Source organism: Hyperolius riggenbachi, chromosome 2, assembly GCF_040937935.1.
Source record: "Hyperolius riggenbachi isolate aHypRig1 chromosome 2, aHypRig1.pri, whole genome shotgun sequence".
In the NCBI taxonomy this organism is placed as follows: Eukaryota; Metazoa; Chordata; class Amphibia; order Anura; family Hyperoliidae; genus Hyperolius; species Hyperolius riggenbachi.
This window is the reverse complement of record NC_090647.1, coordinates 281,053,921-281,080,191: the sequence shown is the minus strand read 5'-3', so window position 1 is coordinate 281,080,191 and position 26,271 is coordinate 281,053,921. Positions and strand designations below refer to the sequence as shown.

Genomic DNA, 26,271 nt, shown 5'->3' with positions numbered 1-26,271 from the left:
GTATTGATATCAAGGACCCCAAAGCTGATAAACTTGATAATTGAGTGACTGTATGTCAAGGTTAAAAAAAGTGTGCGGCACCAACAACTTAATTTTTTACATGGCAGGGTTCCCAAACGTGACACAATTGGCCACTGAGTGACTGGGATTAATATTCAGAAATGTGGGTGGAGCCTAAAAACAGCCAATCAAAATTCACCTATTGATTTTCAAGGGGGAACATTTACATTGCTACCATTCTTACACTGTTAATGGCAGAGGTCTCAAACCTGATACAGTCAGTTATTGGGTGACTGGGGTCCAAATTCACTAAAGTGGGTGGAGCCACAAACATCCAATCAGATTTTTTAGATTGATTTCAGCCATTCTGTTATTGGCAGGGTTCTCAAACATGACACAGTTGGCCACTGGGTGACTGGGACTAATATTCAGGAAAGTGGGTGGAGCCTACAGCAGCCAATCAAAATTCATCTTTTGATTTTCAAGGGGAATATTTACATTGCTCCCATTCATACACGCTTAATGGCAGAGGCCTCAAATGTGGTACAGTCAGTCACTGGGAGACTGGGGTTTAAATTCTGAAAAGGGAGTGGGCCAAAACAGCCAATCAGATTTTTTTAATTTCAATGGTAAAATGCAACTTATTGATGCCAAAGACCCCAAAGCTCATAAACTTGGTCATTGAGTGACTGTATGTCAAGGTTAGAAATAGTGGGCAGAGCCAAAAACAACTAACTTTTTACATGGGAAAATATAAATTGCAGCTATTCTTACACTGTTAATTGCAGGGTTCTCAAACTTGACACAGTTGGTCACTGGGGGACTAGGATTAATATTCGGAAAAGTAGGTGGAGCGTACAAGAGCCAATCAAAATTCACCTATTGATTTTCAAGGGGAATATTGAAACTGCTGTCATTCTTACACTGTTAATGGCAGAGGCCTCAAACCTGCTACAGTCGGTCATCAAGTGACTGGGGTTCAAATTCACTAAAGGGGTGGAGCCACAAACAGCCCATCAGATTTGCTTTTTTTGGATAAACTGCTTCCATTCACACAATTTTGATGTCAGGAACCCAAAAGCTCACAAAATTGGTCATTGAGTAGTGACTGTGTGTCAAGGTTGCAAAAAGTGGGTAGAGTAAAAAACTGATTTTTCTGGGAAATTGTAAACTGCAGCCCTTCTTCATGGTTAATGGCAAGGTTCTCAAACGTTGCACAGTTGGTTACTGGGTGACTAGGATTAATATTCAGAAAAGTGGGTGGAGCCTAAAAAAGCCAATCAAAATCGCCTGTTGATTTTCAAGGGGAATATAAAAATTGCTACCATTCTTGCACTGTTAATGGCACAAGCCTCAATCCTGTTACAGTTAGTCATTGGGGTTCAAATTCAGAAAAGGGGACAGAGCCACAAACAGTTTCATTTCTTGGGAAAATACAAATTGATGCCAAGGACCCCAAAGCTCACAAACTTGGTCATTGAGTGACTGTATGTCCAGGTTACAAAAAGTAGTCGGAGCAAAAACCAAATTTCACTGGGAAAATGTAGACTGCGGGCCTTCTTACACTGTTAATGGCAGGGTTCCCAAACTTAGCCCAGATGGTCACTGGGTGACTGAGATTAATATTCAGGGAAGTGGGTGGAGCCTATAATAGCCAATCAAAATTCACCTGTTGATTTTCAAGGGGAATATTTAAATTGCTGCCATTTTTATACTGGTAATAGCAGATGCCTCAAACCTGCTACAGTTGGTCATTGGGTGACTGGGGTTCAAATGCTGGAGAGGGGCAGAGCCACAAACAGCCAATCTGATTTGTTTAATTTCTATGGGAATATACAAATTATTGATGCTAAAGACACCAAAGCTCACAAACTTTGTCATTGAGTGTTTGTGCGTTAGGGTTAGAAGAAGTGGGCGGAACCAACACAAGTCAAATACATACCCGGGCAATGCCGGGTCATCAGTGGGTGGAGACAAATACAAATTTCACTGGGAAAATGTAAACTGCAGCCATTTTTACACTGTTAATTGGGAGGGTTCTTAAACTTTGCACAGTTGGTCACTCAGTGAATGGGATTAATATTCTGAAAAGTGGGTGGAGCCTACAAAAGTGTATAAAGCTTCACCTATTGCTTTTCAAGGGAATATTTAATTGCTACCATTCTTGCACTGTTAATGGCACAGGCCTCAAACCTGGTACAGTTGGTCATTGGGTGACTGGGGTTCAAATTCAGAAAAGGGGGTGGAGCCACAAACAACCCATCAGATTTTTTCATTTCAATGCTAATTATTGATGCCAAAGACTACAAAGCTTACAAACTTAGTCTTTGAGTAATTGTATGTTAGGGTTAGAAAAAGTGGGTGGAGTCGACACCAGCCAAATACATACCCGGTCAACGCCAGGCAATCAGCTAGTACTGAAATAAACTTTGGAAATTTGTCGTTGGAAAGGTGAGAGTCTTAACTTTCATTTGCAGTATGCCTCGCATCAGTGCGATGCACCGTTCCTGAGTTAGGGGATGTTGAACAAGGGGGGTTCACTGCATCTGGCTGCAAGCAGCACTACCCTGGCATCCCAAGATTCCAGCCTGAAGCCCAGCGGGCTAAGCAAGCAGGCGAATGTCCTGGTGTGCAATGCCCACTATCCAAGTGGACATAGAGTTAGAATTTTTTTTTTAGCGAAAAAGGACCGTGCCTGCAGCCCAGAGAGCAAAATAAGCAGCCAATAATTCCAGTAAAGTGGGGAATATCACTTTAAAAGGAGTGGACAACCGCCATTCAACAGGAACAATGCATTGCTCCAATATCTTTTAAACAAGGTGCATTCAGATTTGGTAGATGGTATAATACGTAAGTAATGGAAAAACAAATATGTAACAACAGAATATAATACCTTTAAAGTAGTTTCTGTATATACAAAAGACGGAGAGGCGACACAGTTCTGTATGATGTCAGTCAGGGTAGTCAGAGATTTCCCTTTAGTAGTACTGTCAGTGGAAGTTTCCTTTCCTGCTCATACCTCAGTATCAATTTTTTTTAGCTGTAATTTAGTATATTATTATTAATATTATTATTATTATTATTATTATTATGGATGTAACTGATCAAAGGTGAGAAAATAAATCACCTGTTCCTATGCTTCTTGTCTTCAAACTAAACCTGAACATGTCACAAACTTATTCTGAATGAAAATAATACAGTTTTGTATCAGGAAATATAATGTCACTAACAACAAGAAACAGAGAATGACAACTTAAAAGAGGAAATAATGGGATCATGATGAAACCCATTGTTAACATGCCTAGCTAGCATACGGTTTATGTGTACAGAAGTATATTCCAGCATTTTTCTACTGACCGTTTCTTAAGTGCAGACTGCTGTGTGTTGCTGCTGCACACTCCTTGCTTGACCTCAGTCTGCATCATGCTTTACTATTTCCCTCAGGCGCTCCCTCTTTGCATACACTGCCCCTCTTATTTACACTCCATTTGCTACTAGAGCTGTCAGCACACATAACAACACACACATCATACTCATACGCTCTACGTGCTCTTCTTGGTGCTGCAGATCGCTCAAGATGCCTGACACTTTTGTGCTGCATTAAAAAGAAAGCATAGTACTGTGGAGCTTAAGCCATATAGGTTAAGTGCTCTGTGCCGCCACTTTTTTTGCTCCCCCCCCCCCCATCTCTCACTTCCTTTTTCTCTTCTTTCACAAAAATTACCAAAAAGACCCAACTTACTTTCAAAATCAAGGAAAAAATGTGGACAGTTTTCTAGATCTTTTCCCAAAACTTTAATGAGATTTCCCATGACCCGTCAACCTGAGAAAAGGCAGAGGAAAAAAATGACATTATAAAGTCAGTCATACATACATATACTGCACATAACACCTACATACACTGTTGCATTGCCCAGTCTTATGGTGAGTGACACACTGCTGCTTATTGTAATGTAATACGAATATACAGGTATTATACAGACACACATATCTCCCCAACCTTACATGTTGCTGCAGACGTAAGATTCTCTCTTACTCAGCTCACGGAAATGCAGCTTTTTGTGTTACCACTTCTGTTTTTGTCTATTTCTGAGCAGCAGAAGGAAGCTGGTAGTCAGTCTATATTCCTCAAACTTCCTGTGTGAGAAACTCTCAATGATCAGCACCCAGTACATATCTGTGCCACAATACGTACACCTTAAAAAGGGAGTGTTTGAGGTACCCAGCCGTCATAACATGCAAATGTTAAAGTGGTCTTCATTCTGTGTCTTGAGCTATGTATGAGTCTAAACATGAAGTCAGTCAAAGATAATCTAAGTTTAAATGTTTTACATAATTATTTAGAAAGTTCTACTTTGCATGCTGAGTGACTCAAAGTCTTTTCTGAGTGAAGAAATTGTGGGTAGAAGCAGCACACACACAATCAAAGATACATACTGATCTCTCTAGGCTACACAACCAATGCACGTAAAAAAAAACTTGTCATGTGTTGCCACCTTCCTTGAGAATTACAAGCAAGTTACAAAAAAGATCATAAATAATATCTACGAGCCTCAGAGTCAGCAGTAGTTTGTCAGAGGTACACAGGGAGCTAGAGAAGGCGAAGTCCAAAGCATTGGAAGACAATTGAGGCAGATGGGCTGTGGCCCTGGCCTGTGTTTCTCTCTACAGTGGTTTGCAACCGTATTCGGCCCCCTTGAAGTTTTCCTCATTTTGTCACATTACTGCCACAAACATGAATCAATTTTATTGAAATTCCACGTGAAAGACCAATACAAAGTGGTGTACATGTGAGAAGTGGAATGAAAATCATACACGATTCCAAATATTTTTTACAAATTAATAACTGCAAAGTGGGGTGTGCGTAATTATTCAGCCCCCTTTGGTCTGAGTGCAGTCAGTTGCCCATAGTCATTGCCTGATGAGTGCTAATGACTAAATAGAGTGCACCTGTGTGTAATCTAATGTCAGTACAAATACAGCTGCTCTGTAACGGCCTCAGAGATTGTCTAAGAGAATCTTGGGAGCAACAACACCATGTAGTCCAAAGAACACACCTGACAGGTCAGGGATAAAGTTATTGAGAAATTTAAAGCAGGCTTAGGCTACAAAAAGATTTCCAAAGCCTTGAACATCCCACGGAGCACTGTTCAAGCAATCATTCAGAAATGGAAGGAGTATGGCACAACTGTAAACCTACCAAGACAAGGTCGTCCACCTAAACTCACAGGCTGAACAAGGAGAGCGCTGGTCAGAAATGCAGTCAAGAGGTCCATGGTGACTCTGGACGAGCTGCAGAGATCTACAGCTCAGGTGGGGAAATCTGTCCATAGGACAACTATTAGTCGTGCACTGCACAAAGTTGGCCTTTATGGAAGAGTAGCAAGAAGAAAGCCATTGTTAACAGAAAAGCATAAGAAGTCCCGTTTGCAGTTTGCCACAAGCCATGTGGGGGACACAGCAAACATGTGGAAGAAGGTGCTCTGGTCAGATGAGACCAAAATAGAACTTTTTTGCCAAAATGCAAAACGCTATGTGTGGCGGAAAACTAATACTGCACATCACTATGAACACACCATCCCCACTGTCAAATATGGTGGTGGCAGCATCATGCTCTGGGGGTGCTTCTCTTCAGCAGGGACAGGGAAACTGGTCAGAGTTGATGGGAAGATGGATGGAGCCAAATACAGGGCAATCTTGGAAGAAAACCTCTTGGAGTCTGCAAAAGACTTAAGACTGGGGCGGAGGTTCACCTTCCAGCAGGACATTGACCCTAAACATAAAGCCAGGGCAACAATGGAATGGTTTAAAACAAAACACATCCATGTGTTAGAATGGCCCAGTCAAAGTCCAGATCTAAATCCAATCGAGAATCTGTGGCAAGATCTGAAAACTGCTGTTCACAAACGCTGTCCATCTAATCTGACTGAGCTGGAGCTGTTTTGCAAAGAAGAATGGGCAAGGAATTCAGTCTCTAGATGTGCAAAGCTGGTAGAGACATACCCTAAAAGACTGGCAGCTGTAATTGCAGCAAAAGGTGGTTCTACAAAGTATGGACTCAGGGGGCTGAATAATTACGCACACCCCACTTTGAAGTTATTACTTTGTAAAAAATGTTTGGACTCATGTATGATTTTCGTTCCACTTCTCACGTGTACACCACTTTGTATTGGTCTTTCACGTGGAATTCCAATAAAATTGATTCATGTTTGTGGAAGTAATGTGACAAAATGTGGAAAACTTCAAGGGGGCCGAATACTTTGCAAACCACTGTATGAACAGTCAATAGTAGCAGAAGCAGATGCTTCAGTTTTTTTACTCTACATCTATGATTAGAAAAGAGTGTAAGATCTATCTCTATTTTCTTGTAAATGGCAATGGTTATTCAACCTCTATAAATGACAACGGCCAAAGGGCACTTAGCACCAGGGCCAGATTTTAGGAAAGGTCACAAGGCCTGGGTCTTGGCACTTACTGCCCAAGAAGGCAAATGGACATGAAAAAGAAGTTGCTAAATATAGAAGTGAAGCCTGCAAATAGAAAAGGGAGGCTGCAAATGGGGAGGAGCATATGGAATGGAAGAGGCGCTATTGCACATGGATAGAAAGCAACAAGAATGTTGGCCTAGGAGTGGAAAAAGTATATATCTGGCATTGCTTAGGGCTCAATTCACAAAGAATGCATTATATATATATATATACACACACAGTGGGATGCAAAAGTTTGGGCAACCTTGTTAATTGTCATGATTTTCCTTTATAAATCGTTGGTTGTTACGGTAAAAAATGTCAGTTAAATATATCATATAGGAGACAGACACAGTGATATTTGAGAAGTGAAATGAAGTTTATTGGATTTAAAGAACGTGCGCAATTATTGTTTAAATAAAATTAGGCAGGTATCAAGCTGATACGTGATGAGGTAACGTACAAGTGTATACACAAACAGTAGTACATAAAGCGTAGTCAGGATCACAAACATACACAAACTCAGAGGTATCGAGGTACAGAGTAGCAAGGCAATATCGTAGTCAATAAACAGGCAGAGTCATACACATAAGTCAGATGTTAGTCGTATTGTAAGGATCAGGCAATAACGAAGTCAGGGACAGGCCGAGTTGAACACGTGTATCAGATGTTAGTGGTACAGAAGGACGAGACAAGAGCGAGGTCAAGAGGCAGGCAAAAGTCGGTATACAGATAAATATACAATAAGATGTTACTTCAATATATTACAATGATATATAATATAACTACAAAATACAAGACTGACTAACTAGAGTACATATATATTGTGTGTCTACACAATATATTAATGTAGCTCTCGAATCTCACTAGCAAGGCCAAGAACCAGCGAACTAATTAGTATTAGGGATGCTCGCTGAATTCCGCGATTCCGGACGGAATTAGGTCAATTCCGGTTCCGACGGTCGGAACGGAATTACTAAACCTCTGAAACGGAATTCCGCAGAAAGTTTTTTACTTCAGCGGAATTTTGCGGAAAAACAAATATCTCTCTCCCTCCTCCTCCTCCTCCTCCTCCTCCCACATCTTCCAAGGGTCTCATCTTCCAGGGAATTTTAGTTTTTCAAAATCCAGCTTACATGGCTGGGAATTGAACCCAGGTATCAGTGTGTGTTAGGTAACTGACTTACCGCTATACCACCAACAACACTACATGCTGAAGCCAGCCTAGCATGTACCATTGTGATATACCCAAGAGAAAAATGAGCTCTCTCTCTCTCTCTCTCTAGGACTTGATGACATTGGACTGAATTTTCAGCTTAAAGAGAATCTGTATTGTTAAAATCGCTCAAAAGTAAACTTACCAGTGCGTTAGCGGACATCTCCTATTACCCTCTGTCACAATTTCGCCGCTCCTCGCCGCATTAAAAGTGGTTAAAAACAGTTTTAAAAAGTTTGTTTATAAACAAACAAAATGGCCACCAAAACAGGAAGTAGGTTGATGTACAGTATGTCCACACATAGAAAAATACATCCATACACAAGCAGGCTGTATACACCCTTCCTTTTGAATCTCAAGAGATCATTTGTGTGTTTCTTTATCCCTGCAGTTCTCATGCACTGAAGTTTCAGGCTGTTTTTTTCTTCCTGCAAACAGCTTTGCCCTTGTCTGTAATTCCTCAGTATGTGAAAGCTCAGCCAGCTCAGAGGACGATTTATCCAGCTTGTAAAAGATAAGAGAGAAGGGAGAAGCTGCCCTAATCTAAATAATACACAGGCAGTGTGCACAGAGGGGCCTGGAAGGGGGAGTTCATAGCAGAACCACAACACTGAAGAACTTGGCAGCCTTCCAGACACAGGCCGACAAGTCTGACAGGGGAAAGATACATTCATTTATTACAGAGACTGTGATAGTAGAAAGTGCTGCAGTTAGCCAGAACACATTAGAATAGCTTTTGGAACTTGTAGAATGATAAAAAACAGGATGCAATTTTTGTTACGGAGTCTCTTTAAAACCATCAACGGATACCGGCAGAATTTCACAGGCATTTTCGGAATTCCGCCAGATTGAAAAAGCAATTCCGTTCCGACCAAACGGAACGGAATGAGCAATTTTCGCCTAAAAATTATGGAAAATACAATTCCGCGGAAAGCGGTGACCATCCCTACGAGAGAGAGAGAGAGAGAGAGAGAGAGAGATATGAATCTACCTGGCTATCTGGGGTTCTCTTCGGACAACTGTTGAACACAAAAGGCAAGGCCGTGCCTGGCTACAAATCCTTAAGCACATTTTACAAGAAAGAAAAGGCTGGCAAGCACTGACAGGATAAAACTGACACCTTTTTATTTTCCTTCACTGCACACATCTGATAGCTGCAAACGTCCAGACAAAATCACTTCTATGCATATAGCAAACGTGAAAAAACAGTTCATCAGCACATAAAGAAGCTTGCAAGCCAGAGCCAAGCCAGAAAGCATACGAGGAGCAGGACATTTAGCAGTGCAGGCTATACTTGCGTGAGTGGAGAAGTGTTGGTGGCAGGCATGGATTAGAATGGAAGCGCGGGTGCGCTTAGGGATGTTCCAGGTCTGCTGCCCTAAAAGCCGTTTCGCCCATAGTTGCCGAGGGCCTCATCAGAGGGGCAAGAAAGCACGCCTTGGGTCCCTGTGATAGATTCCACGTGGGTCCATCTGGTCCGTCCGCGTGGAGCGCGTTGTTGGCTTCTAGTGTGCGAGAGACAGCGTCTTCCGCCCTTTTGGACGCACCGCCGTCACTTAGTCACACCCCTTCCGTCTGCCAATGTCATCCGGGCTTTCCCTCACGCCATCGTGGTTACCAAGCAACCACTCTGCGTGTTACAGCCTCGGATGTGTACGCGCTGTGGCCATCTTGTGGCCTAAACATTAACTACACAGGTGCCCGAAAAAGGACATTTTAAAAACCCCTGCCTGCATTCCCTCCATGCCTCTAACCTTAGAAAAAGAAGGAAGGAACGTAGTAGGTGCCGGAAAAGAAGCAAACTAGTGAGGGAAACTAACTATCCACCAATTATATATCCCTACACCTGGCATAAACATTTTTTTAGCAACTTATTTAGTTTATGGTCTAAACTCTTCATTGAACAATAGATCACATTTTCATCAATTCTTAACTTATCATAATGACTAAAATTAATAAATTATCCTTACTTTTTGGAAAAAACGTTGGTACAAATAATCACATTTAATACCCTATCTAATATTCAATTCTCTACAAAGATTTTTGGAAAAGAGTCCGATTTCACATATCGTGGGAGGTACCAGGGGGAGAAAAATGATGGCGGTTAATATCATGCATGAATTAAAACTCATAGAAAGCATGTCAAGTCATTATGCTCATTCAGGCCCAACGGGCCAAGAGCCTCTGTAATGCTAACTAGCCAAGCTTCTTTCTGCAATAAAAGGGTCTCTCTAGTCCCTCCTCTACTACATTGTGGGACCTGTAACAAACCTATTCCCCTCATTTCTGAAGTCCTCCCTCCATGTTCTATGAGCCGCGGACAACTCACTTTAGATTTTATTGACTTGACATGCTCTCTAATCCGTCTCTTTAACCACTTGAGGACCGCCCCCAGCAAAGTCCGGGCCCAAACGACCTCAATACGCCCATCGGCGGGGGCGGCTGCAGGAGTGGCTATGCGGCGATCGCGTCCTTCGTGACGCGATCAGCCGCCAGGGACTCGCTCCGCCCACCGCTCGTAGTAACCCGCCGGCCGTTCGGAAGCGCCGGCGGGTTACTAGCGCCCGTATCGCCGCTGCACATATGTATAATAGGCTTTGTAATGTATACAAAGCCTATTATACTGGCTGCCTCCTGCCCTGGTGGTCCCAGTGTCCGAGGGACCACCAGGGCAGGCTGCAGCCACCCTAGTCTGCACCCAAGCACACTGATTTCCCCCCCCCCTGCCTCCTGATCGCCCACAGCACCCCTCAGACCCCCCCTGCCCACCCCCCAGACCACTGTTTGCACCCAGTCACCCCCCTAATCACCCATCAATCACTCCCTGTCACTATCTGTCAACGCTATTTTTTTTTATCCCCCCCCTGCCCACTGCCCCCTCCTGATCACCTCCCCACCCCTCAGATTCTCCCCAGACCCCCCCCCCCAGACCCCCTCCCCCGTGTACTGTATGCATCTATCCCCCCTGATCACCTGTCAATCACCTGTCAATCACCCGTCAATCACCCGTCAATCACCCCCTGTCACTGCTACCCATCAATCAGCCCCTAACCTGCCCCTTGCGGGCAATCTGATCACCCACCCACACCAATAGATCGCCCGCAGATCCGACATCAGATCACCTCCCAAGTGCAGTGTTTACATCTCTTCTCTCCTCTAAGCACCCACTAATTACCCATCAATCACCCATCAATCACCCCCTATAACCACCTGTCACTGTTACCCATCAGATTAGACCCTAATCTACCCCTTGCGGGCACCCAATCACCCGCCCACACGCTCAGATTGCCCTCAGACCCCCCCTTATCAATTCGCCAGTGCAATATTTACATCTGTTATTCCCTGTAATAACCCACTGATCACCTGTCAATCACCTATCAATCACCCCCTGTCACTGCCACCCATCAATCACCCCCTGTCACTGCCACCCATCAATCAGCCCCTAACCTGCCCCTTGCGGGCAATCTGATCACCCACCCACACCAATAGATCGCCCGCAGATCCGACATCAGATCACCTCCCAAGTGCAGTGTTTACATCTCTTCTCTCCTCTAAACACCCACTAATTACCCATCAATCACCCATCAATCACCCCCTATAACCACCTGTCACTGTTACCCATCAGATTAGACCCTAATCTACCCCTTGCGGGCACCCAATCACCCGCCCACACGCTCAGATTGCCCTCAGACCCCCCCCTTATCAATTCGCCAGTGCAATATTTACATCTGTTATTCCCTGTAATAACCCACTGATCACCTGTCAATCACCTATCAATCACCCCTGTCACTGCCACCCATCAATCACCCCCTGTCACTGCCACCCATCAATCAGCCCCTAACCTGCCCCTTGCGGGCAATCTGATCACCCACCCACACCAATAGATCGCCCGCAGATCTGACATCAGATCACCTCCCAAGTGCAGTGTTTACATCTCTTCTCTCCTCTAAACACCCACTAATTACCCATCAATTACCCCCTATCACCACCTGTCACTGTTACCCATCAGATTAGACCCTAATCTGCCCCTTGCGGGCACCCAATCACCCGCCCACACGCTCAGATTGCCCTCAGACCCCCCCTTATCAATTCGCCAGTGCAATATTTACATCTGTTATTCCCTGTAATAACCCACTGATCACCTGTCAATCACCTATCAATCACCCCCTGTCACTGCCACCCATCAATCACCCCCTGTCACTGCCACCCATCAATCAGCCCCTAACCTGCCCCTTGCGGGCAATCTGATCACCCACCCACACCAATAGATCGCCCCCAGATCCGACATCAGATCAACTCCCAAGTGCAGTGTTTACATCTCTTCTCTCCTCTAAAGACCCACTAATTACCCATCAATCACCCCCTATCACCACCTGTCACGGTTACCCATCAGATTAGACCCTAATCTGCCCCTTGCGGGCACCCAATCACCCGCCCACACCTCAGAACGTCCTCAGACCCCAGCCCTGATCACCTCGCTAGTGCATTGCTTGCATCTATTTCCCCCCTCTAATCACACCTTGAGACACCCATCAATCACCTCCTGTCACCCCCTAGCACACCTACCCATCAGATCAGGCCCTAATTTGCCCCGTGTGGGCTCCTGATCACTCGGCCAAACCCTCAGATCCCCCTCAGACCCCCTTCCGATCACCTCCCCAGTGCATTGATTGCATCTATTTTCCCCTCTAACCGCCCCCTGAGACACCCATCAATCACCTCCTGTCACCCCCCTAGCACTCCTATCCATCAGATCAGGCCCAAAACATCCTGTCATCTAAGAGGCCACCCTGCTTATGACCGGTTCCACAAAATTTGCCCCCTCATAGACCACCTGTCATCAAAATTTGCAGATGCTTATACCCCTGAACAGTCATTTTGAGAAATTTGGTTTTCAGACTACTCACAGTTTTGGGCCCGTAAAATGCCAGGGTAGTATAGGAACCCCACAAGTGACCCCATTTTAGAAAGGTAGCAAGGTATTCTGTTACGTGTATGATGAGTTCATAGAAGATTTTATCTTTTGTCAAAAGTTAGCGGAAATTGGATTTTTATTGTTTTTTTTCACAAAGTGTCATTTTTCACTAACTTGTGACAAAAGAATAAAATCTTCTATGAACTCACCATACCCCTAACGGAATACCTTGGGGTGTCTTCTTTCTAAAATGGGGTCACTTGTGGGGTTCCTATACTGCCCTGGCATTTTAGGGGCCCTAAACCGTGAGGAGTAGTCTAGAAAACAAATGCCTCAAAATGACCTGTGAATAGGACGTTGGGCCCCTTAGCGCACCTAGGCTGCAAAAAAGTGTCACACATGTGGTATCGCCATACTCAGGAGAAGTAGTATAATGTGTTTTGTGGTGTATTTTTACACATACCCATGCTGGGTGGGAGAAATCTCTCTGTAAATGCACAATTGTGTGTAAAAAAAAATCAAAAATGTGTCATTTACAGAGATATTTCTCCCACCCAGCATGGTTATATGTAAAAATACACCACAAAACACATTATACTACTTCTTCTGAGTACGGCGATACCACATGTGTGACACTTTTTTGCAGCCTAACTGTGCTAAGGGGCCCAAAGTCCAATGAGTACCTTTAGGATTTCACAGGTCATTTTGAGACATTTGGGTTCAAGACTACTCCTCACGGTTTAGGGCCCCTGAAATGCCAGAGCAGTATAGGAACCCCACAAGTGACCCCATTTTAGAAAGAAGACACCCCAAGGTATTCTGTTAGGTGTATGATGAGTTCATAGAAGATTTTATTTTTTGTCACAAGTTAGCGGAAATTGATATGTATTGTTTTTTTTTTCACAAAGTGTCATTTTCCGCTAACTTGTGACAAAAAAAAAATCTTCTATGAACTCACCATACTCCTAACAGAATACCTTGGGGTGTCTTCTTTCTAAAATGGGGTCACTTGTGGGGTTCCTATAGTGCCCTGGCATTTTAGGGGCCCTAAACCGTGAGCAGTAGTCTAGAATCCAAATGCCTCAAAATGACCTGTGAATAGGACGTTAGGCCCCTTAGCGCACCTAGGTTGCAAAAAAGTGTCACACATGTGGTATCGCCGTACTCAGAAGAAGTAGTATATTGTGTTTTGGGGTGTATTTTTACACATACCCATGCTGGGTGGGAGAAATCTCTCTGTAAATGGACAATTGTGTGTAAAAAAAATCAAACAATTGTCATTTACAGAGATATTTCTCCCACCCAGCATGGGTATGTGTAAAAATACACCCCAAAACACATTATACTACTTCTCCTGAATACGGCGGTACCACATGTGTGGCACTTTTTTGCACCCTAAGTGCGCTAAGAGGCCCAAAGTCCAATGAGTACCTTTAGGATTTCACAGGTCATTTTGCGACATTTGGTTTCAAGACTACTCCTCACGGTTTAGGGCCCCTAAAATGCCAGGGCAGTATAGGAACCCCACAAATGACCCCATTTTAGAAAGAAGACACCCCAAGGTATTCCGTTAGGAGTATGGTGAGTTCATAGAACATTTTATTTTTTTGTCACAAGTTAGCGGAAAATGACACTTTGTGAAAAAAAAACAATTAAAATCAATTTCCGCTAACTTGTGACAAAAAAAAAATCTTCTATGAACTCACCATCCTCCTAACGGAATACCTTGGGGTGTCTTCTTTCTAAAATGGGGTAATTTGTGGGGTTCCTATACTGTCCTGGCATTTTAAGGGCCCTAAACCGTGAGGAGTAGTCTTGAAACGAAATTTCTCAAAATGACCTGTGAAATCCTAAAGGTACTCATTGAACTTTGGGCCCCTTAGCGCAGTTAGGGTGCAAAAAAGTGTCACACATGTGGTATTGCCGTACTCAGGAGAAGTAGTATAATGTGTTTTGGGGTGTATTTTTCCACATACCCATGCTGAGTGGGAGAAATATCTCTATAAATAGACAATTGTGTGTAAAAAAAATAAAACAATTGTCATTTACGGAGATATTTCTCCCACCCAGCATGGGTATGTGTAAAAATACACCCCAAAACACATTATACTACTTCTCCTGAGTACGGCAATACCACATGTGTGGCACTTTTGTGCAGCCTAACTGCGCTAAGGGGCCAAAAGTCCAATGAGCATCTTTAGGCTTTACAGGGGTGCTTACAATTAGGCACCCCCCAAAATGCCAGGACAGTGAACACACCCCACAAATGACCCCATTTTGAAAAGTAGACACTTCAAGGTATTCAGAGAGGAGCATAGTGAGTCCGTGGCAGATTTCATTTTTTTTTTGTCGCAAGTTAGAAGAAATGAAAACTTTTTTTTTTCTTTTTTTTGTCAGAAAGTGTCATTTTCCGCTAACTTGTGACAAAAAATAAAATCTTCTATGAACTCACCATGCCGCTCACTGAATACTTTGGGATGTCTTCTTTCCAAAATGGGGTCATTTGGGGGGTATTTGTACTATCCTGGAATTTTAGCCCCTCATGAAACCTGACAGGTGCGCAGAAAAGTCAGAGATGCTTGAAAATGGGAAAATTCACTTTTGGCACCATAGTTTGTAAACGCTATAACTTTTACTCAATCCAATAAATATACACTGAATGGTTTTTTTTTTATCAAAGACATGTAGCAGAATAACTTTCGCGCTCAAATGTATAGGAAATTTTACTTTATTTGAAAAATGTCAGCACAGCAAGTTAAAAAAGTCATTTTTTTGCCAAAATTCATGTCTTTTTTGATGAATATAATAAAAACTAAAACTCGCAGCAGCAATCAAATAGCAGCAAAAGAAAGCTGTATTAGTGACAAGAAATGGAGGTAAAATTCCTTTAGGTGGTAGGTTGTATGACCGAGCAATAAACCGTGAAAGCTGCAGTGGTCTGAATGGAGAAAAAGGCTCTGGTCCTTAAGGGGCGAAAAGACTGTGGTCCTTAAGTGGTTAAACTCTGTGTTGTCATGCCTGTATAGTATCTATTACAACTACAAAGGATAGCATAGACCACGAACTCGGTTCTACATGTAATCAGAGTTTTAATTTTCCATTCAATTGGTCCTAACTTAAAAACTTCCCCTTTTGCCATATTGGGACAAGCTACACAGTGGCCGCAAGGTCTAGAACCCCAGAACCACATCCCATCAAGCCATGTGCCCGAATTTTCATTACGGAACTCACTTTGCGTGATTCTGCTACCTATTGTTTCACATCTTCTAAACGTAACCAATGGTCTCTTTTTTGTCATTAGTGATCTCTCTATCATCCTTCAAAATTGGCCAATGTCTATAAATAATTTCTTTTATTCTCCTAGACATTGGATTATGATCAAAAACAAAAGAGAACATATCTTTCCCCTTTTTTTTCTTTTTATAGTTGAGCAATCCTGCTCGATCCAACTTTGAAGCTTTTTCCAAAGCCCGTTGTATATTATTCTCTTGATAACCCAGAGCCATTAACCTTACTTTTAATTCTAAGGCTTGCTCCATAAATTTAGTGAACTCGGAATTGTTTCTGCGTAACCTTACAAACTGACTATAAGGAATAGCCTCAATTGTGTGTCTCGGGTGATAACTCCCCCCATGTAACACCGAGTTCTTGGCCGTCGGTTTCCTATATCCCTCCGTTACCATGGTACCGTTCTCCACTCAAATCCAAAAATGTGATTTCATTTCCTCCCCATTCAATTGTGAAAGATAGACCAAAGGCATTATCCTGTAAGTATTGTACAAACTCTCCAAATCTGTCCCTGGTCGATAGAGTTGGGCCGAACGGTTCGCCGGCGAACGTGGTTCGCGCGAACGTAGGTGGTTCGCGTGCGGGTACCGCACGCGAACCTTTTGCGGAAGAAGTTCGGTTCGCCCCATAATGCACTGAGGGTCAACTTTGACCCTCTACATCACAGTCAGCAGGCCCAGTGTAGCCAATTAGGCTACACTAGCCCCTGGAGCCCCACCCCCCCTTATATAAGGCAGGCAGCGGCGGCCATTACGGCCACTCGTGTGCCTGCATTAGTGAGAGTAGGGCGAGCTGCTGCAGTCTCTCATATAGGGAAAGATTAGTTAGGCTTAACTTCTTCCTGGCTGCATACCTGTTCTGTTCAGTGAGCCCTCAGCCCACTGCATACCTGTACTGTGATCCTGCCACTGCATACCTGTTCAGTGATCCTGCCACTGCATACCTATTCTGTTCAGTGAGCCCTCAGCCCACTGCATACCTGTACTGTGATCCTGCCACTCCATACCTGTTCAGTGATCCTGCCACTGCATACCTGTTCTGTTCAGTGAGCCCTCAGCCCACTGCATACCTGTACTGTGATCCTGCCACTGCATACCTGTTCAGTGATCCTGCCACTGCATACCTGTTCAGTGATCCTGCCACTGCATACCTGTTCTGTTCAGTGAGCCCTCAGCCCACTGCATACCTGTACTGTGATCCTGCCACTCCATACCTGTTCAGTGATCCTGCCACTGCATACCTGTTCTGTTCAGTGAGCCCTCAGCCCACTGCATACCTGTACTGTGATCCTGCCACTCCATACCTGTTCAGTGATCCTGCCACTGCATACCTGTTCAGTGATCCTGCCACTGCATACCTGTTCTGTGAACCCGCCACTGTATACCTGTTCTGTTCAGTGGACCCGCCACTGTATACCTGTTCTGTGAACCCGCCACTGTATACCTGTTCTGTTCAGTGGACCCACCACTGTATACCTGTTCTGTTCAGTGGACCCGCCACTGTATACCTGTTCTGTTCAGTGGACCCGCCACTGTATACCTGTTCAGTGAACCCGCCACTGCATACCTGTTGTGTTCAGTGAACCTGCCACTGCATACCTGTTGTGTTCAGTGAACCTGCCACTGCATACCTGTTCTGTGAACCCGCCACTGTATACCTGTTCTGTTCAGTGGACCCGCCACTGTATACCTGTTCAGTGAACCCGCCACTGTATACCTGTTCTGTTCAGTGGACCCGCCACTGTATACCTGTTTAGTGAACACGCCACTGCATACCTATTGTGTTCAGTGATCCTGCCACTGCATACCTGTTCTGTGAACCCGCCACTGTATACCTGTTCTGTTCTGTGAACCCACCACTGTATACCTGTTCTGTTCAGTGGACCCGCCACTGTATACCTGTTCAGTGAACCCGCCACTGTATACCTGTTCTGTTCAGTGGACCCGCCACTGTATACCTGTTTAGTGAACACGCCACTGCATACCTATTGTGTTCAGTGATCCTGCCACTGCATACCTGTTCTGTGAACCCGCCACTGTATACCTGTTCTGTTCAGTGGACCCGCCACTGTATACCTGTTCTGTGAACCCGCCACTGTAAACCTGTTCTGTTCAGTGGACCCGCCACTGTATACCTGTTCTGTTCAGTGGACCCGCCACTGTATACCTGTTCTGTTCAGTGGACCCGCCACCACTGTATACCTGTTTAGTGAACACGCCACTGCATACCTATTGTGTTCAGTGATCCTGCCACTGCATACCTGTTCTGTGAACCCGCCACTGTATACCTGTTCTGTTCAGTGGACCCGCTACTGTATACCTGTTCTGTGAACCCGCCACTGTATACCTGTTCTGTTCAGTGGACCCGCCACTGTATACCTGTTCTGTTCAGTGGACCCGCCACTGTATACCTGTTCTGTTCAGTGGACCCGCCACTGTATACCTGGGGAATGAGCTGTACTGGGTGGCCACACTACTAGACCCTCGGTACAGGCACAAAGTGGCGGACCTGTTACCAACTCACCGGAAGGTGGAAAGGATGCAGCACATGCAGAACCAGCTGTCAACTATGCTTTACAATGCCTTTAAGGGTGATGTGACGGCACAACGCCAGCAAGGTACCACTGCCACTAATCCTCCTCCCGTGTCCACGCAGTCAAAGACAGGACGCTCCAGCGATCTCATGGTGATGTCGGACATGCGGACGTTCTTTAGTCCAACGCCTCGCCGTAGCCCTTCCGGATCCACCCTCCACCAACGCCTCGACCGGCAGGTAGCCGACTACCTGGCCTTAAGTGTGGATGTAGACACTGCTGTGAACAGCGATGAGGAACCCTTGAACTACTGGGTGCGCAGGCTTGACCTGTGGCCAGAGCTGTCCCAATTTGCCATCCAACTTCTCTCCTGCCCTGCCGCAAGCGTCCTCTCAGAAAGGACCTTCAGCGCAGCTGGAGGCATTGTCACAGAGAAGAGAAGTCGCCTAAGTCACAAAAGTGTTAAGTACCTCACCTTTATCAAAATGAATGAGGCATGGATCCCGGAGGGCTGCTGCCCGCCCCAAGACTAAGTCAGTCCCCGCACACACAGCATCTCTGCCTGCACGCCGTGTGACTGGCTGCCTGGCCTGCCCCAAAAAGACTAAGTCGCTCCCAGTCCCTCCACACAGCATGTCTGCCTGCAGGCCGCTTCACTACCTTCTCCGCCACCACCAACAGGGTCCGGGACTCCAGGCGGATTGCTGAATTTTTTAGGCCGCTGCTAGCAGCGGCCGCTGTAATAATTTTTATGGTGCGTGTACATGACTGCCTAATTTTTCTGGCTGCACTGAGGGCAGCTGCAACAACAAAAGAAAAGGCATGTACATGCGCCCATTCCCCTTCGTGATCATTACCTTGCCGTGGTGAAGGGGCTTGCGTATCACAATGAAGCAATGACCGGCGCCTAGATGAGTGTCTCGGGGGGCACACAAAAGATAATAAGGTCGTTGCTTCATTGTGGTCAGACCAAATTTGATCAGCTGGACAGTCACTGTTCTGTCATTCAGCTACATCAGCCAGGCCGACCATATGGGCTGTAAAGCCACCAAAACCTGCACTCTCGCCATGGTGCGCACCAGTCCAGCACAGCCGTCACTAGTACAAACAGCTGTTTGCGGTGCGTTACACGGTGAGTTTGGTGTGTCAGTGTGAAGCAGTACCTTAATTACACTACCTGATTGATGTATACACATGCAAGATGTTTTAAAGCACTTTAGGCCTGTCATTTAGCATTCAATGTGATTTCTGCCCTTAAAACGCTGCTTTGCGTCAAATCCAGATTTTTCCCGGGACTTTTGGCGTGTATCCCACTCCGCCATGCCCCCCTCCAGGTGTTAGACCCCTTGAAACATCTTTTCCATCACTTTTGTGGCCAGCATAATTATTTTTTTTTCAAAGTTCGCATCCCCATTGAAGTCTATTGCGGTTCGCGAACTTTAACGCGAACCGAACGTTCCGCGAAAGTTCGCGAACCCGGTTCGCGAACCTAAAATCGGAGGTTCGGCCCAACTCTACTGGTCGATCCCCAAACGACCAATATGTCATCCACATATCTTTTCCACACCCCCAGAAATTCTCTAAATGGATTCTTTGAACTATAAATATACTCTTCTTCCCATAGGGAGAGGTACAGATTGGCAAGAACAGGGGCCACAGGGGTCCCCATCGCTGTTCCTGTCGCTTGCTGAAACCATTCCCCCCCAAACTTAAAGGCATTTGAACTCAATACCCAAGTCAGACATTCTCCTATAAAGGAGACGTACCCTGCATCTTTATTATTCCTCCGTAAAATTTCTTCAACTGCAATTACTCCTTTTTCCTGTGGAATACTTCCATACAAATTAACCACATCAATACTGGCCAAACTAAATTCTAAACTCAATTCCCATTCATCAACTATTTTCAACACTGCAGTTGAATCCTTCAAATAGGAGGGTATTCCCTCCAAGAAGGGTCTGAGGGTGTGGTCTAGATACTTGGAGAGGGGCTCAGTCACAGACCCCCTCCCCGACACTATTGGCCATCCCGGGGGATCGACCAGGGACTTATGTATCTTTGGCAAAAAATACCACACGGGATGCCGTGGGTATTCAACAAACAATTGTTCACCTAATTTCTGATTAAGATATTTATTCTCCACTCCTTTTCTAAATAAAGAACGCAGTCTATCCTGGAATTTCTTTGTAGGATTCCCTTGTAATTTTTTATAAGACTTCTCATCTAACAACTGTCGTTGAGCCTCTTTCACATAATACTCTCTACTCATAGCTACAATATTCCCCCCTTTGTCGGCTTTTTTTTATTATAAGATCCTTTCTTGTTTTTAACCATCTCAAAGCCCTCTGTTCTCTCTCATTCAAATTTGGGGAAACTCCAGGATAAACTTGCGCTTTGACATCTCTCAAAACTGCCTCATGAAAAATATCTATTGGTGACCCTGGTGTTAAAGGAAAGGGAGTCCTCGACTTCATGTAGAAACCCTCATCTGTTTCTTTTAGATCCGCCTCTGGAACATGAGGCAAACTAGAATCACTTTTATCGGAACAATCAAGTAGATTACAAAGATCATTCAAAGCTGGAAGGTCACTTTCTTCTAACTTCACCATAAATCCTAGATTTTTCAAGATCCCATGTCCCAAGGCGTTCAGGACTTGCTTAGAGTCTTCACCCAATTTATTATAGAATCGATCAATCTGAATTTTCCTTGTCGCTTTATATAAGTCAACTTCAAACTTATGAAAATCAAATTTCGGGGAAACTTCAAAGTTCAGTCCCTTGCTCAACAGTTCTATACATTCTGCTGGTAAATCGACCCCTGTTAGATTGACAACGGTCGTTTTGGAATTATTCGTTTCTATATCCTGATTACAACCGATCTGTTCAATTTCCTGCCTATTTGAACATTCTCTACCCCCTATGTGGCATGTTATCTTTTCTTGTGCTGTATCATTCCCTTCCATGAAACTTGTTTCAGTATTCCCACTTGGGGATTCTGATCTATTTCTCTGCCTCTTTCTCCTCCCCCTTCTCTTCCTCCTCTTGGACGCTTCCCCTTTTTTTTAATGTGACTAATTCGATTTTTTGAGGAGCCATCTATTTCTTTCTCCTCCGGACTATCTGACCCGGAACCTGATGTCCAATGATCTCTTTTAACTTGTTTTTTAGGGAACCGTTTTTTCCATGGTCTTCCTTGAAAGCCTTTTGCTCCTCCTCCCCACTGAAAGACCTTTCCCTTTTGGAAATCATCCTGATCCCTCAAAAACTTTCGTAACTTTGTTTCTTTAGTCTCCTTTGGTATTGTGGCTCCCTTCAAATCGATCTTTGTCATCAATGACTTGTAATCTTCATCAGTCATTAAATCATGCAATTGACCTTGCAACTCTACAATTTCACTTTTCACTTTCTTATGTTCAATCTTTGTACGTTCTTGAACAATACTCATCAAGTTTTTCGCATGCGTTACATGTGCTGTACGCCATTTTTCCATGAAAGCAGGATCATCTTGATAATCTAACGGGTCTTGATACATTCGAAAACCTCTTGACGCATACCCTTTTTCTCCATATTGTTCAAATGATGCTATAGACCAAAACAACTTTATTTCCTTTTCTGTTGCTCTAGCCAACTTCAACTCCAATCTTTCCAACACCACGTCCCTTCCATCTACTGCCAATTCATCCTCGAAGAAATCTTTCCATTGATCTCTTCCTCCCTGCACTGCCTCCATTTCCCTTATGTCAATCTGACCAAATTCCAAACTCAAGTCTTGCTCTACAGACTCATTCATGTTTTCTTCCTTTGTAAGAAGTCGCCATTGTAAACAATGAAAGTACACTGTAAGAACATCAGCACATAAAGAAGCTTGCAAGCCAGAGCCAAGCCAGAAAGCATGCGAGGAGCAGGACATTTAGCAGTGCAGGCTATACTTGCGTGAGTGGAGACGTGTTGGTGGCAGGCATGGATTAGAATGGAAGCGTGGGTGCACTTAGGGATATTCCAGGTCTGCTGCCCAAACAGCCGTTTTGCCCATAGTTGCCGGGGGCCTCATCAGAGGGGCAAGAAAGCATGCCTTGGGTCCCTGTGATAGATTCCGCGCAGGTCCATCTGGTTCGTCCGCAAGGAGCATGTCGTTGGCTTCTAGTGTGCAAGAGATGGTGTCTTCCGCCCTTTTGGACGCACCGCTGGCACTCAGTCACACCCCTTCTGTCTGCCGACGTCATCGGGGCTTCCCCTCACGCCGTCGTGGTTACCGAGCAACCACTCTGCGTGTTACAGCCTCAGATGTGTATGCGCTGTGGCCATCTTGTGGCCTAAACATTAACTACACAGGTGCCCGAAAAAGGAAATTTAAAAATCCGTAAGCACGCTACTTTTTCTCGTGGATTGATCATAATGGTACATGCTAGGCTGGCTTCAGCATGTAGTGTTGTTGGTGGTATAGCGGCAAGTCAGTTACCTAACACACACTGAGACTTGGGTTCAGTTCCCAGCCTGGGTTCATTTCCCAGTGACGGTGAGTTGGTTTTTGACATGCTACAAATCCTTAAGCATGCTACTTTTTCTCTTGGATTGATCATAATGGTACATGCTAGGCTGGTTTCAGCATGTAGTGTTGTTGGTGGTATAGCGGTAAGTCAGTTACCTAACACACACTGATACCTGGGTTCAGTTCCCAGCCTGGGTTCAATTCCCAGCCATGGTATGTAAGCTGGCTTATGAAAAACTACAATTCCCTGGAAGATGACACCCTTGGAAGATGTTGGGGGAGGAGGAGGAGGAGAAATTTTTTTCCGACGGAATCCGGAATTCCGCAGAATTTAATAAAAAACCGGCGGAATTTTCATAGCGACGGAATTTAACACTGACGGAATCGGTGATTTCCTTCGGAACGGAATTTGCTGGTTCCAATCATCCCTAATTAGTATCAAGGGCAACCAGCAAATGAATACTCTAGCCTTAAATACCCAGGAGGCAGAGCACAAGCCCAGCCCCCACAAATGACAGCACCTCTTGCAAAAAGGTGTCAGCTGATGACATCACCGCTGACACCCCATCAGACATGCCTCCTCAGCCTATAAAGATAGCTCTGAGCTGAGCGCGTCCTGCCAGAACCAACAAGCCGACCCACATCTATAGGGGAGCCGGGGATGCCATCATTCTGATTCACGTCTACAGGGATGCCTTTGATTAAAGAGGAAGAGGAAGCTTGCTCCAGCTGCTCCAAACTATCAGAGCAGCTTGCATAGACCACACTAGGTAAGTTCATTACAGCAGGTGCATACGTTTGGGCACTGTTGTCCTGTTATTGATTCCAAAAAGCTCAGTGACCCCTGACCTACATACACAGGTGAATCCAATTATGAGAAAGAGTATTTAAGGGGGTCAATTGTAAGTTTCCTTCCTCTTTTAATTTTCTAATTTTTTAATTTCTGAAGAGTAGCAACATGGGGGTCTCAAAACAACTCTCAAATGACCTGAAGACAAAAACTGTTCACCATCATGGTTTAGGGGAAGCATACAGAAAGCTGTCTCAGAGATTTCAGTCGTCTGTTTTCACAGTTAGGAACATATTGAGGAAATGGAAGACCACAGGCTCAGTTCAAGTTAAGGCTCAAAGTGGCAGACCAAGAAAAATCTCGGATAAACAGAAGCGACGAATGGTGAGAACAGTCAGAGTCAACCCACAGACCAGCACCAAAGACCTACAAAATCATCTTGCTGCAGATGGAGTCACTGTGCATCGTTCAACCATTCGGCGCACTTTACACAAAGAGATGCTGTATGCGAGAGTAATGCAGAGGAAGCCTTTTCTCCGCCCACAGCACAAACAGAGCCACTTGAGGTATGCTAAAGCACATTTGGACAAGCCAGCTTCATTTTGGAATAAGGTACTGTGGACTGATGAAACTAAAATTTAGTTATTTGGGCATAACAAGGGGCATTATGCATGGAGGAAAAAAAACACAGCATTCCAAGAAAAACACCTGCTACCTACAGTAAAATATGGTGGTGGTTCCATTATGCACTTTGAGTCCTATGGGAGAAAAGCGCTTTACAAATGTTATTGTATTATTGTATTGTATTGTATCATGCTGTGGGGCTGTGTGGCCAGTGCAGGGACTAGGAATCTTGTCAAAGTTAAGGGACGCATGGATTCCACTCAGTATCAGCAGATTCTGGAGACCAATGTCCAGGAATCAGTGACAAAGCTGAAGCTGTGCCGGGGCTGGATCTTTCAACAAGACAACGACCCTAAACACTGCTCAAAATCCACTAAGGCATTCATGTAGAGCAGGGGTCAGGAACCTTTTTGGCTGAGAGAGCCATAAGCACCATATATTTTAAAATATATTTCTGTGAGAGCCATACAATGTTTCAAACTGGGACAGTGCGCATGCTCAGCAGAGGGCTCGGGTCCCTGTTGCCATGGTGATGTATATGCAGTTGATCCGCCGGGAAGTGGAAGTGTCAGACACGTCTTCAGCTTCTCTTGGGTTTCATCAACATCAGCAATTTCCCCGAGAGCCAGACCGGAGAAATACCAACTAACAGCTTGTATAATTAGCTAGCTGACTTGGGGGTTGATTCACTTTGTAGGACGAGATCCCCACACTTTGGCCCAATAGGCTGCCTGTCAAGTGATAGGCAGCCTATTGGGCCAATCAAAGAGCGGGCATCTCGTCCTACAAAGTCACTGGACCTGATAGGGTCCAGGGTGGGACAATTGAAGCAGCTGTTCGTTTTGGAGGGGAGCACAAGTAAGTTAGTAGTGCACGCTACAGCAGTAGCATGCCTACTTTGAAAATGTTACTTGTGCTGCCACACTAAGATGCGCTGCTTGAGTAGTGTAGCTTAGTGAATCAACCCCTACTGATTTGTATGTGAGCCAGATGTAGCCATCAAAAGAGCCACATCTGGCTCCTGAGCTATAGGTTCCCTACCCCTGCTCTAGAGGAAGTTAGGCTCCAACTTTATTTAGATGCTCAAGTTGGATCTTGCAGTGGGCTGATGCAGCTGGTCACTTGAGCCAGAGCTATTGTTGAAACTGTGTGTTAAGTAGTACTCCCATCTGAAAAGCTTTTGCTATTATTTGGTTTACTGCAGTAAACCTATGGTTAATCGATTTATACTCGTTTGTGTGTGCAGAGCAAGGATTTCTTAAAGAGACTCTGAAGTCTCCCTAAAATGAGGTTTTTATTTTAAAAACCTCATTACCATTATAGTCCCTCTTAAAACGCCGCATCCCCCGCGGCTGCAACCCGCCTCGATCACCCCAAACTCACGGGGTACACAGCAGGCAAAATCCACAACTTTCTTGGTCGTGGATTTTCCTGCCGCCTCTATGCGCGTCAATCAGCACGTATCTCCGCCTCTCGAGAGGCGATGAGCCACGCTGATTGACGCGCATAGAGGCAGAGCTGCGCTGCCTCTGTGCGGAAGGAGCCCGCTGTGCACCCCTGTGAGTTTGGGGTGATCGAGGGGTTTTTCAGCCGCGGGATGTGGCATTTTAAGAGGGACTATTATGATAATGAAGTTTTTAAAATAAAAACCTCATTTTAGGGAGACTTCAGAGTCTCTTTACGTATGTATAAATGCTTATTTTGGGTCCTGCTGTAGTCATTTTCAAAGCAACACATAAACATATTGGAATACACAAATTCAAAATGTCCGAACTTTAGGGCAATCTCACCACATATACTGTATATCATATTAAACCCCTACTAGCGCAGCCCCAGAACACTTTACTGCTTGACCAGATGTGAACATAGATATTCTTTGCGGGACAAATACCACTGCATCAGGCCTTTGTGGTTAATCTCAATGGCATTTGCAATGGCATTGCAAAAGT

At 44.7% G+C, this 26,271-nt stretch overlaps 1 protein-coding gene across 11 annotated transcripts in view; it reads right to left on the bottom strand.

Moving 5' to 3' along the window:
* Positions 1-26,271, bottom strand: part of LOC137546391 (CYFIP-related Rac1 interactor A-like) — a 384,755-nt gene that overhangs the window by 51,046 nt on the left and 307,438 nt on the right. For 9 of the 11 annotated variants that reach the window (XM_068268785.1, XM_068268788.1, XM_068268782.1 and 6 more), the window contains one exon: positions 3,743-3,823. In XM_068268785.1, coding sequence (XP_068124886.1) covers positions 3,743-3,812 — 70 coding nt within the window. In that variant the 5' untranslated portion in view covers positions 3,813-3,823. Of the gene's footprint in view, positions 1-3,742; positions 3,827-4,005; positions 4,101-26,271 lie in introns of those variants that run through there. The other 2 variants (XM_068268790.1, XM_068268780.1) reach the window with 2 other exon arrangements.